The 12,224-nt window shown below is 46.0% G+C and overlaps 1 protein-coding gene across 6 annotated transcripts in view; it reads right to left on the bottom strand.

The window, feature by feature from the left end:
- MPRIP (myosin phosphatase Rho interacting protein) overlaps positions 1–12,224 on the bottom strand; it is a 172,587-nt gene that overhangs the window by 113,766 nt on the left and 46,597 nt on the right. For all 6 annotated transcript variants that reach the window (XM_075560928.1, XM_075560930.1, XM_075560931.1 and 3 more), the window contains exons 2-3: positions 7,985–8,062; positions 4,885–4,950 (exon numbers count right to left, since the gene is read on the bottom strand). In XM_075560928.1, the coding sequence (XP_075417043.1) occupies positions 4,885–4,950; positions 7,985–8,062 (144 nt within the window). The remainder of the gene's footprint in view (positions 1–4,884; positions 4,951–7,984; positions 8,063–12,224) is intronic.

Below are 12,224 nucleotides of genomic sequence, written 5' to 3'. Positions count from 1 at the left end.
AAGTGGGACACTTTGTTGTTACGGACATTTTACCATCACAGAATTAAGCAAAACCAGAGCTGCACCTAGGGGAAACCGTAGAGGTGGAAGCAGGTCTCGTGGAGCTCATCAGATGTGGTTCTGCACCTGAAGAGTGCTGGGGAAGCCCTGAGAGACACGAGTGTACGAGAATTTCTGGGAAAGGTGGACTGAGGGCCTGAGGCAGGAGTAGAGCGCATGGCTAACCTGTGACAGTCTTCTCCCAGCCCATCAGCTGTGCAGGGCATGGCTTTTATGTAACACCAGGAATCTGTCAAGAATGGGAATTCCGGAATTTCCTCCTCACACAAGAAACAAAACTTTAAAAACAGAGTCCTAAACTATTCACATCCAAGAGTCCTTTAAAAATCATCTAGTCCCGGCCCTCTCTTACCCATGAGTAAACAATGACTCCAAACCAACATGGGACTGAGAAGTCCAGAGAAACTGGCCCTGAGAAAAACCCATGTCTATAAGCTAACAGTATGTTCCCCATGACACCTACAAGGGTGGGCTGAGCTAAAATCCTTAACAACCCTAACAAAACCTTGCAGATCTCATCTGTCCTGACTTAAATAAGGACTCATCTAATGAGACACAAAAGCACCTGGAAGAGAGACAGAAGACTGGCCTGGAAGCCCCGGTGACAAATCTCTTCACGGTTTGTGTCCCTTTGGGTGAGCAGGGGTCGTTGTTCAACAGCGTCATTTTCTCTTCTCATCTTTGTCCAGGAGGGAAGAGTGGGAGCAAGAAGCCAGGTGCCCACAGTGCTCAGAGCCCTTCCTGCTCCACACTCCCCCCGCTCCTGCTCCTGCTTCTCGAGGGGCTCGTGTCTAGCTCGCCTGGGCTCTGCAGACAACAGTCCCTGAGCGCTCTATCAGGCCCTGGATGCAAAAGTTAGATGCACAGCAGTCTAAGAGAAAAGCTACAAGCAGTCTGTTCTACATGGGGAAACAAGAGCAGAGGAGAAAGGCACAGGTTCGGGTTTCCAGATCTTTCCTCACCCACTTGCGAGAGCCCAGCAGCCCAGCCAAACGCCTCAAGCCCTCACTTGTCTGAAAGGCTGCCTGAGCCCACCTCACCTCCACTCGCATTTGGGAGATTTTTCCTTTTTTGGGAAATCTGCTTCTCCTCTACACCCACCAGTTACAGGGTATGTGGGTGTATCTCGAATGAAATTTCCCAAAAAAGGAAAAGAGAATCCTAAAAGTTAGTCCTCTCAGAAGTGCAGGGAGAGAAGGCCAATGGTCAGGAACTGGACTGGATTCAAATGCCCTGGCCCCAGCAGAAGTCCCTTGATCCAGGCCTGGCTAGTAAGCCCTCGAGGGTCACCTCATCGGCTAGCTTCCATAACCAGCAAGGAGCACCCTGTGCGTCCGTACCCTCCCAGGCAGGGCTCTGTGACAACCGCTCCCAGCTGCTCCGCAGAGCCCTTTGGATGGATGTCTGTCTGCTGAGGAACCACAGAGAATCCCACTCCCAGAACATCCTAGGTCCCACCTTCTTTCTCTTCCTCACACCTCTCCCTTTCCCCAAGATAGGAGTCAAAATTCTGCATTAGTGAATGTACAGAGCTGGCTCGCTCAACTCAAAAAATATTTATCAAAGGCAGAGTATGCATGCTGCCGAGCCTGAGCCAGCAGCATAACATGGGGAACCACCAGCAATTATCAGGCTAACAATGGAAAAAGTTACAACTGAGTGGGCAAGATAGCATGTAAACCAATGAAAACAAATAGGAATATTGTATAAGTCAAATAACAACTTCAAGCAGACTGAGTACGTGTTCAAAGAACAGGCAGACAAAATGCTCCAATGGATTGGAGGTAGCAGAGTCTCACCCGGGAAGGACTGAGAAGGAAGCTTCTGGTTGAGCCAGGGCTGAAGCAGCAGCAGAAAGCAGCTAAGATCAGAGCATTAAAAGATGAAGGAAGGGAGGGCACATGACCTGGGCAACTCCAGTGGGAGACACCCATCAACAATTCTGCTGGGCTCTGGCTGCCTGATTAGAAGCCCTGGTGGCTTTGTGGGAGAAAGACGGGGCTGTGTGCTACCATAAACATTTACAGCAGTTGTTCTCAAGCTGTGATTCGTGACCTCTTTTGGGGTCAAGCGAGCCTTTCACAGGGCTCGCCCAATTCATCACAGTAGCAAAATGGCAGGGATGAAATAGCAACAAAAATAATGTTATGGTTGGGAGGTCACCACAACATGAGGAACTGTATGAAAGGGTCACGGCATTAGGGAGGCTGAGAACCACTGATTTACAGGTTCAGAAACCTGCCTGAGTTGGAGTTGACTCAAGGCACTGGGTTTGGTTTTTGTTTGGATTCCTGGTATGTGATGAGCCCACACCACCCTCCAGACTGGTAGCATTCATGACTCCATTCTTTGCTGACCTCAAAGCCAGCAGGCATAAATCTGATCCACATGCTCCACTCTCAGGAAACCCAACAGGTGATTTCTTCCATACTCTTTACAAAGACAATCAGTCAGAACTCAAAGTCATTATTTTAATTTAAAAATAAACATTTAGGTAAATCACTGACCCCATGTCTCCCCCTTGGCACCGGTGACATTTGTGCTCCACTGGCGACCTTCCACACTGATCTCAAGATGCCTTCAGATAGCCCTGAGGGCACACTGGCCTGGCTGAGACCCACACTTCTATGTTCCTGTAGAAAGCTCTAGCATCACTGGTCAGACCACTTGAATCGCTAAACGTAGAGAGGCCCTAGCACTCACTTATTGGGCCTGCCTACAGCCCCTATGGAGATGCCACAAGGACTGGGGTGGCTCCACCCTGCCCTCAGCCTGATAGTGCTGTAAGGGGATCACGGTACACTTTCCACCCACAAGGCCTTCCTTTACAACCTCAGTGTTCCTCTGATGGTATTTCCACTTGACTGGCCCTGCTCGTATGCATCCATGAAAACAATGCTGTTATTCCCAGAGGGGCAGTGAATATACACTGCTCAGGGGGAGCCTAGAATACCACCTGTAGCCCCAATGTCATTTGTCAAAAAGTTGCCTATCCATGATTTCTAACTCTGGACTCCAATGTCCATCTTCAGTCCTAATTTTCCCTGAGTTTTTTCTGGTCCCCATATGGCTGGCGTATGACACCTTTCAACCCTAACACCAAGTTGGTGGGAAACAGCATATCCAGAGTGGCAGTCCCTGTGGCTCAGTCTCGGCCATTGAGGAGCAATTCTCAATGGTGCCAACATGACAGTGCCCTCAGAAGCTACCCTTGTGCACAAAAGGAATCATGACCGCTCCACACAAGGCTCCTTCTAGGCTGTTAGGATGCTGTGGGGCGGAGAAAGGCAGGGGTGGGGGATGGGTGTGTGTGTGGGGGCTGAGAGAGCTAGTCCTTTAGATTGGTTCCCTTCCCCCAGGGCAAGGGCAAGGGTTACTTCTTTGTTCCACACCTCCAATGAATTCCACCACCCTATTAGGTCACTTACGAACTACTCTGGATCACAGATATTTCCATGGCAAATACCCTCTGTGGCCCATTTTACCATGTCCAAATATGTTTGAGAAGGGAAATATATATTTACTTGTGTATATATATATAGTTTTTAACAAGGAACTAATGAGGTGAGAGTCAGCTAAGGATCCATAGCTATTAATCTCAAAACAGAAGTGTACAGAGTATGAATCACATCAAAAGATCGCAATTTCTGTGTGCAGGAACAGGTCCTTTAATGGCCTTATACTTATGACCTTTAATGACCACCCTATAAATCAGTGTCCAAACAGTCCAGAAAGTCCTGGGAAAGCACAGGAAGTCCCGGCTTACCCCTCCGGAACCCTGCCCTCACCTGTGCAGCAAAGAAATGGGCTCCCAATGGGCTGGGATCAGCCTGTGGTACACAGCACGACCAGGTTCTTTTAGGGCAGTCCCAATGCGGAAATGCTGCACTACTGTCGCCACAAGGTATCCCAGAAATGTCATCCAAACATGCCCCCAAGTGCCTCTTTCGTGCTAGACTTAGCACAAACTCCTTAACAGACCACAGTTCAGTTTCAAAGGAAGCAGTATCACCACATGGTGAGGCACCGGGGTCGACATGATCAGAGGAGGCACAGGCATTATGGCAATGACATTCACACATAAGACTCATGCTCAATGTGTACACCCACACACGCTCACACGTCACAAAAGTAGCTGTATCTTCTGTCTTTGATACTTTACAAAGTTTGGAGTGAGCCATAATTTAACCAGAGAAAAAGCCATGAGAAGAAAAGGAAAACACAGAGCCCTAGACCTAGCTAGTTTTCAGTGTTGCCTGTGGAGTAACAGTAACACACCCTGCTCAGCAAATAGGCAGAAAAGCAGGCCAGGGGCAGAGCAGGGAGGAGTCCATATCCCTCTGGCTCAGAGCAGAGGGACAGTGGGCACACGGCCAAGATACTCTGCAGTCAGCTAACAACTAAGCCAAGATCACAAAGATGAGCAAAAACAATTTTTCCAGTGGGGATTAAAGGCAATTTTGAGAATATAGCATGCGAATGTCTGTACGCTCGCACAGAAACATACACGCACCCACACCCAAGCCCCACAGGAAGCAAAACATTTCTTCCTTGACGACCTAGAGTTCTACACGGACCGCTGTGTGACAGAGTGTGCTGTGGATGAATGCAAACGTCTACTAGTGTGAGCAGAAGGGACTCCCTCTCTCGTCACTTATTCTTGAAGAAGATGCCTCAAATCGATGCCTTGGGCTTGAAGGGCATCTCCCTGAATGGCCACGAGTTCTTCAAAATACCCCAGACTCCTCAGACAGCAAGGCAAGCATGAGCACACTGCTGCTGTGTTCAACCCACTCGTGTGACCACTACCAGCAGGACACTTACCATCTCATCCAGGGCATAGCGCAAGAGACCATGTTCGTAGAGGATGAAGAATCTCCGCTGCCATTTCTGGAACAGAGCACAAAGTGCAAGGTTAAGAGGGCTCTGGCCCCAGCTTCAGTCGGCTGAGTCCCCAGGTCCAACTAACCCGTGCCAGGGGCGACTGGCTAAAAACATTTGCCATCCAGCTGATTCCAAGGTTTCCCTTAGTGGGGCAGGTGGCAGGAAGAGGGACCGTAAGCATAAAAACCCTGACTCGTTGACAAGATTGGATCAGCAGGAAAGGCCCATCACCTCCTGTGTTTCCACATGCATTTTCAAGATTTGACAATGAAATAGCCCACCCCTTCCCTTTTAACTGTGTAAGCGGCTTAGAAGCACAACACATCAACGTTTCAGTAGTCCTTTTGAGGAGCTCTACACCACCAGCCCTGGTGTAGCAGTGGTTACGAATTGGGCCGTGAACCGCATGGTCAGCAATTTGAAGTCACCAGCACCTCTGCAGGAGAAAGACTGGGCTTTCTACTCCCATGAACAGTCAGTCTGGGAAACCCACAGGGGTCACTGTAAGTCAGCACTGACTCATTGGCAGTTGAGTTTGGTTTGGTATACAGCAGCCTCCCTGGATAGTGCAGAGGGTTAAGCATTTGGCTACTAACCAAAACACAAAACAAAAAATCCCCTCACTGTCACTGAGTTAATGGTGATTCACTTTAGGACAGAGGGAAACCTGCCCCTGTGAGTTTCCAAGACGGTAACCCTTTATAGGAGTAGAAAGCCCTTTCTCCAGAAGAGCCGCTGGTGGTTTTGAACTGCTAACCTGATGGCTAGCAGCCCAACATGTAACTACTACACTACCAGCACTAACCAAATGGTTGGTGATTTGAACCAACCAGAGACACATCAGAAGAAATGTCTGGTGATTTGCTTCCAAAAGATCATAGGCACAGAAAACTCTATGAAGCACAATCTGACGCTGGGAATATGGGGCTGCCAAGGTTTGGAATCAGCTTGATGGCAAATGATTTTTCCTGACACGCATCAGAGCTTATCACATAATGTGAGCTCATATGTTAAAGAAATACCTCACATGACTATAGAATAACCCAAGACTCTTCTGAATAACCCAGTCAGCTTCTCTGAGAAAAATAAATAAATAAATCTGGGAAAGTGCTATAAAGGGATTGTCCTGAAAAAAATCAAGGAATTGTCTAAGGAAGAGGCAGTGGTGGTAGAGGTCGTGGCACCCTAGAAGAAAAATTATACCTATACTCCATGAGTTAGACTCACTTGGAAGAGTCTAACAAGGGAAAGACTGCAGAGAAACAAGGCCCATGGAGACAGGCCTCTCTCCCAGGTTCAGAGTAAATCCTCTCTGCCTATGCTCTGCATCTGCCACCACTCTTACGGGACAGCACCAAGGGTTGTCACATGCATGCTGCAAAGAGGCTCATAGGAAGCACCCCCTTTCTCTCTGTCGTCAGAAGGGCCCACCTGCAAGGGGGCTTCGAAAAGCCCATGGCAGTAAAAGATAATGGAGTTTCCCATGAACTTTTTGAAGCCTCTATACAATGAGACTTCTGGTCTACATCAGTGACTGACTAGAACGGCTCCTTGATTCCTAGAGATCAGAATGATGGCCCGGGACCTATGCTCAACATTTCAAAAAGTCCAGCAGAACACATACTCACACTTTTATAGGCAATGAGGCCCCAAGAACTACCTAAAATGTCATTTCTCTTTTCTTTGGGCCAGGATTGTGTATTCTTTAAAATGTAGATTTGCTCTACAGAAACTGAAAGTGGCAATTCTGTCAGATTGGGCTAAGAGGAAAATGTGTTTCCCCCAGGCAGCTGCAGCTGCAGCTGAGGGAAGCACATAGTCGTGCTTGCTCTCCCCTCGCCTGGGTGGCACAAGGAGGGCTATTCACAGGGCCTGCAAGAGCACCTGCGGCAGAGTTGCTTCCAAGCTGGTGTCTCGGGAGAAGCCACTTGGGCATCTTCCAAGAAACATTTCCAAGGCTCCTATGTGTTGTGTTTGAAACCAAAACCCCTTCCAGAAGAAATCCCAAAGACCAGGACACAATGCAAGGTCTGTGGGCAGAATGTGATACTCAGGCCAGTAGGGGTGGCAGAGGAACCAAAGGGGACAGGGCAAAGGGGGTGGTGGTGGTGTAGTAACAGAAGAGAGTGCATGAGACGGAGACAGGCTCAACAGTGAAGTCAAAGAACCTCAAAAAGGTTTCTTAACAAAAGAACAGGCCACAGGTCAGTCAGCCACAATGGCTGGCTTCACTATCTAGATCTGATTGTTCTAGCAGCTTGTGCCCAACAGGGAGCCTGTTCTGGGGCTCCCCAAAGAATCGAGGGCCCTACCCTTTCCCCTTAGGATAAGTGTACTTCAGGGAAAATGTGAAGTCTGGAGGAGGAGGAGGAGGAGAACCCTACTTTGCTCAAGAGTGTTGAGTCCTGGATGGGGTGGAAACAGGGAAGCAGGGTCTGGGCATTGAAGAAAGGTGGGAGCCTAATTAGTATAATACAAAGGTTTGCTAAAGTCCCTTTGTCTTTTCCATCATCACCTGGATGGCAGTGAGTTGAGTTCTATGGCCAAGCTGTCCCTCAAAAAAAGTGGCAGCCATGTGAGCACATCTCATTTAGGGGAACTATATATAATCAATATATAATAACAGGAGCCCCAGTGGCTTAGTGGGTTTGATGCTAACTGCAAGGTTAGCAGTTCAAAATCCTCAGCCACTCCACTAGAGAAAGATGAGGCTTTCTACTCCCCGAAAGATTTAAAGTCTTGGGAACCCACAAGGACAGTTCTACTCTGTCCTGAAGGGTCACTATGAGTCCAAGTTGACTTGTTGAAAGTTTTATAAAAAATAAATAAGTGTGTGTGTAAAATCAACTATAATGTCTTTTTTTTTTTTTTGGTGGGATCTACAAGTTTGCCAAATGGGGGTGGGGAGGCTTCTGGTCCTGTCATCCAGGATCCATTTTAAAATCCCTATCACCCTCTTCAGTTCTACCAGTTCATTTGTCCCTGGGTCCCTGTGGCGCCTCCCTCCTGAAATCTTCACACCCTGAGAATTCACCCATACCCGAGACCGATGCACTGGGTTGTCAAAGTCAGTCCCATCCGGAGCCAGGAGCAGCCAACCACCATAGATGGGTTTTGCCTAGAGGAGAAAAAAAAGGAGGGGAGGTTATCAGTGGCCTTCAATCAGTGAAAAAGAAAACAAGTTCATTGAAAATAGTCTCTTCAGCCTGACCAATCCCAAGGTATCTCATGCCTCAGCCACAGGCTTGGTTCCCCAGGGAGTTGTCTGAACATAGGTCAGCATCTGATGTGCAGTCACATCCCTTTTTAAATTTTATTTATTTATTTTAGGGTTAGGGTTAGAGTTACGGTTAGGGTTGGAGTTAGACTGAGGGTTAGACTTAGGGTTATGATTACGGTTAGGGTTATGGTTGGTGTTAGATTTTGAAGACAGGGTTAGGATTAGACTAGGGTTAGGCTTGGGATTAGAGTTGGTGTTAAGACTTAAGGTTAGTGTTAAGGTTAGGGTTAGACTTAGTTTTAAGGTCAGGATTAGGCTTATACTTAGGGTTTGGGTTAGGGTTATGTTTAGGGTTCCACATCCCTTTTAGGCAGAGTGGAATGCACCAGACTGTAGGAGACACGGTGGCACTGCCAGGTAGGCAATGGATTGTTAGCTGCAAGGTCTTTGGTTCAAAATCACCATGCAGTCCATGGGTGAAAGATGAGGTTTTCTGTTCCCATAAAGACGTAGAGGCTCGGGAAACCTATACAGGGTTGCTGTGAGTCAGAATCAACTAAATGACAGAGGGCTATTTTTATAGCAATCCCTAAGAAAAGGCTGCCTCCAAGGTTCTGATCAGGGGGAGAAGATATTTTACTTTATTAAAATTTGATGCCAATGTGCTGGGTACTGTGCTAGGCATGAGGTATCTTCACATGAAATGTCAATGCCTTCACTGAAATAATCCAAAACAAGATCTGGGAGAAGCTGCCGTTTGCCAAAGAATCATTAACCAAACGACCAGTTATATGAATTTATATAAGAAAACTGAGTATCAATGCTGACATGCACCTATAAAATGGGGATGATGCCCTATCTACATTTCATAAAGTTTATTAGGACTGATGAGACAGCACAAAAATGCAAAATAGCCACTCTGAGATGTCTGCCGGTCCTTCAAAAGTTACACATAGATTTACCCTATGACCCAGCAATTTCACTCACAGGTATACACCAAAGAGAAATTAAAATCTATGACTGAAAAAAAACTTGTCTGTGAATATTCACAGCAATGTCAGGCCCAACAGTAAAAAAGGGGGTAAATAACCCAAATGTCCAATAATGAACGAAAGGATAAACAAAATGTGATATACAAGATACGCTGAGATACTGGTCAATAATAAAAAGAAATGACATACTGATCTGTACCAACACAAGAATGGCATTGAAACATTATTCTAAGTGACAAATGTCTTGTACAAACTGCACCCATTCCAGGACAGGGAAATCTACACAGACAGAGAGTGGATGGTGGGTTGCTGGGAGTGGGAGGACGGTGATGGGGATAGAGGGAGTGACAGGTAAAGGATGAGTTTTTTTTTTTTTGGGGGGGTGATAAATGCATTCTAAAGCTACAAAATGGATGAAACATGAAAACTCAATGCTGAGAAAAAAGAAGTCTGTTACAAAAGAGCACATATTATAAGTTTCTGTGGACATGAAATATGTAGAATGGGCAAATCTTAGAGGTAGACAGTAGAACACTGCCCTCCAGTCTCTGGGGAAAGTGAAAAATGGTGAGTGAGTTTTAGCAGAGACCGCATTACTTTTTGAAAGTAATGAAAATGTTCTGGGGTGCGTCAGTGGTAAGGGACCTACCTGGGTGGCATAAGAGGTTTGCTAACCTAAAAGGTCCTGGTTCCAATCCACCCAGTGGCTCTAAGGAACAAGAGCTTGCCTATCTGTTTCTTGTTAAAATTACAGCCAAAAAAATAATAATTTATAAATTATCAAGGACTCATGAGGGAGGGGGCACCGGGGAGGGAGGGAAAAAATGAGGACCTGATGCTAGGGGCTTAAGTGGAGAGCAAATGTTTTGAGAATGATGAAGGTAATGAATGTACAAATGTGCTTTACACAAATGATGTATGTATGGATTGTGATAAGAATTGTATGAGCCCCTAATAAAATGATTTAAAAAAAAAGAGAGAGAAAGAAAAAAAATTACAGCCAAGAAGTAGTCCTACTCTGTGACACCTGAGTCATCATGGGCAGGGCAGACTGAATGGGATGAAAAACAACATCACTGCTACACAATTATTCCCTGGCGGACACTGGAGTACTAACTGAACAAGAGGGGTTCAAATTCCCCCAGAGGCATCTCAGAAGAAATGATTCACTGGTACAAGGTCACAAACAGGTGTCACCAGCAGCCAGTATCAACATGACAATGACTGATTTGGCTTTTTTGTTTGTTTAATGGCTGGAAAGCTTTGTGGGCAAAAGGATGAGTTTTATGGTATATTGATTACATCTCAAAAAACTTGTCTTAAAGGGAAAAATAATTTAGTGTGGTGCTTGCCCCTAAGGTACTCCCCAAACCCTCCCTGGTATGTGGTTGCAATGGTCAAGCCCTCACTGCTAACTGAAGTCCATGACTAAATGCACAGTCCCTCTGCCGGTGGGTTTACATCAGCAATACACTGGCTCCTGCTCAAGGTATGTGTGCTAAGAAAGGGAGGCCACCACTCTTGCCCAAGATGATGCGTGGGTGTGGACCTTTCCTCGGGGGGCCTCCAGTCCAGCTCTGCCCCCTACACCACCCACAGACCAGGGAAGGCTTCCCGGAGGAAGCGCCATTCATTCCTCCCACAACTGCTCTCCTGCTGGTCTCACTACAGCACAATGGACCACGTTTTTAGTGTCCCCACCAGACTGGAGGCTCGAGTAACTTTCCTGTGAAGACATCAACACCCTTTGAAACCACCAAGTAGGAAAAATGAAGGCTTCCTGAGGCCCTCCCCGCCAGGCATCCTCTTACTCAGGGCTCCGTGAAACGTGAAAGTCAGGCTACAAACGAGAAACCCGAGGGAGGCTAGCATACAAGCTTGCACTTGAGAAATAGTGACACGTTTGCGGTGGTTGTTGGCTGCTGTTTGGGAAGCTGGATTATGAGGGGTCAGGTGGAGGCAAGAGAAACAGATGATCTGTTGTCAATATTAAGGATCTGAGCCAGATTTTAAGGGTGCAAAGGAAGATCCGTGACTTCTATGTCAAGCAGCATTGCACAGGACAAGGGTCCCCAGTTTGTTAGTCTAGATCCCACACAAAGTTACCACATGAAAATCTCCCCGGAGCTATTTCCCTGTCAATTAAATCCAAGCCTGGCAGACCCACAGGAACCAAAGCACTTGCTTCTGGTATCCTGACACTGGCTACTGGCTGGTGGCCTGAGTACCCACCTCTTCAATCCAAAGCCTTTCAAGCCTGTCATTTGAGATTTCCATTTCCTGTCACTCAGGGCTCCTACAAATCCTGGACATTACATAAGAAACAAACTTAACCAACATTGAGGGTGGAGAGAGGGCAAGCATGCCAGGGCCCACAGAACCCCAGGACTGTCAGAGTGGCGGGTTTTCTAGGTTTGCTTTTCGCCAGAAAGAATCTTAATCATGTAGCATTTTATCTATGACCACAATGAAATCAAACTCAGTATCAGTAAGAGAGAGATAAAGGGAAAATCCCCAAACAGAAACTAAAGAACACATTTATAAATGAACCACAGGTCAAGGACAAACTCTGGAGACATTAAAAACAAATAATAAGAGTTGTATGAATCCCTAACAAAATGATTTAAAAAACCCCAAAACAAATATATATATATATATATATATATATATATATATATATATATATATATATATATATATATATATATAGTGAACAGAATGAAAAGGAACATTTAGGAGGGTAATTTGTAGTACCCAAAAGGCTAACTATAGAACAGAAGAGGAAGCAATCAGTAGTACTCTAAGTGCCTTCTTTAAGAACCTAGGAAAAAGGCAAAATAAAGTAAGGAAACAAGAACAGAAATCTATGAAACTAAAAATGTAGAAATAATAAACATGAAGAAAACAGAAAGTTAGATCTCTTTAATTCATTCTATTTCTTTGTCTTTTCTTTGTAAACAGGTTTATTGGCACCTAATCCACATATCATACATTTCAATTGTTCAAACATGTCAAGAAGAATTAATTTCGGAACATTCCCCCTGTCCATGATTAAATCACTTTTGAAA

This window comes from Tenrec ecaudatus, chromosome 10 (assembly GCF_050624435.1).
Source record: "Tenrec ecaudatus isolate mTenEca1 chromosome 10, mTenEca1.hap1, whole genome shotgun sequence".
NCBI lineage: Eukaryota > Metazoa > Chordata > Mammalia > Afrosoricida > Tenrecidae > Tenrec > Tenrec ecaudatus.
This window is presented reverse-complemented; position numbering and strand designations above follow the sequence as displayed.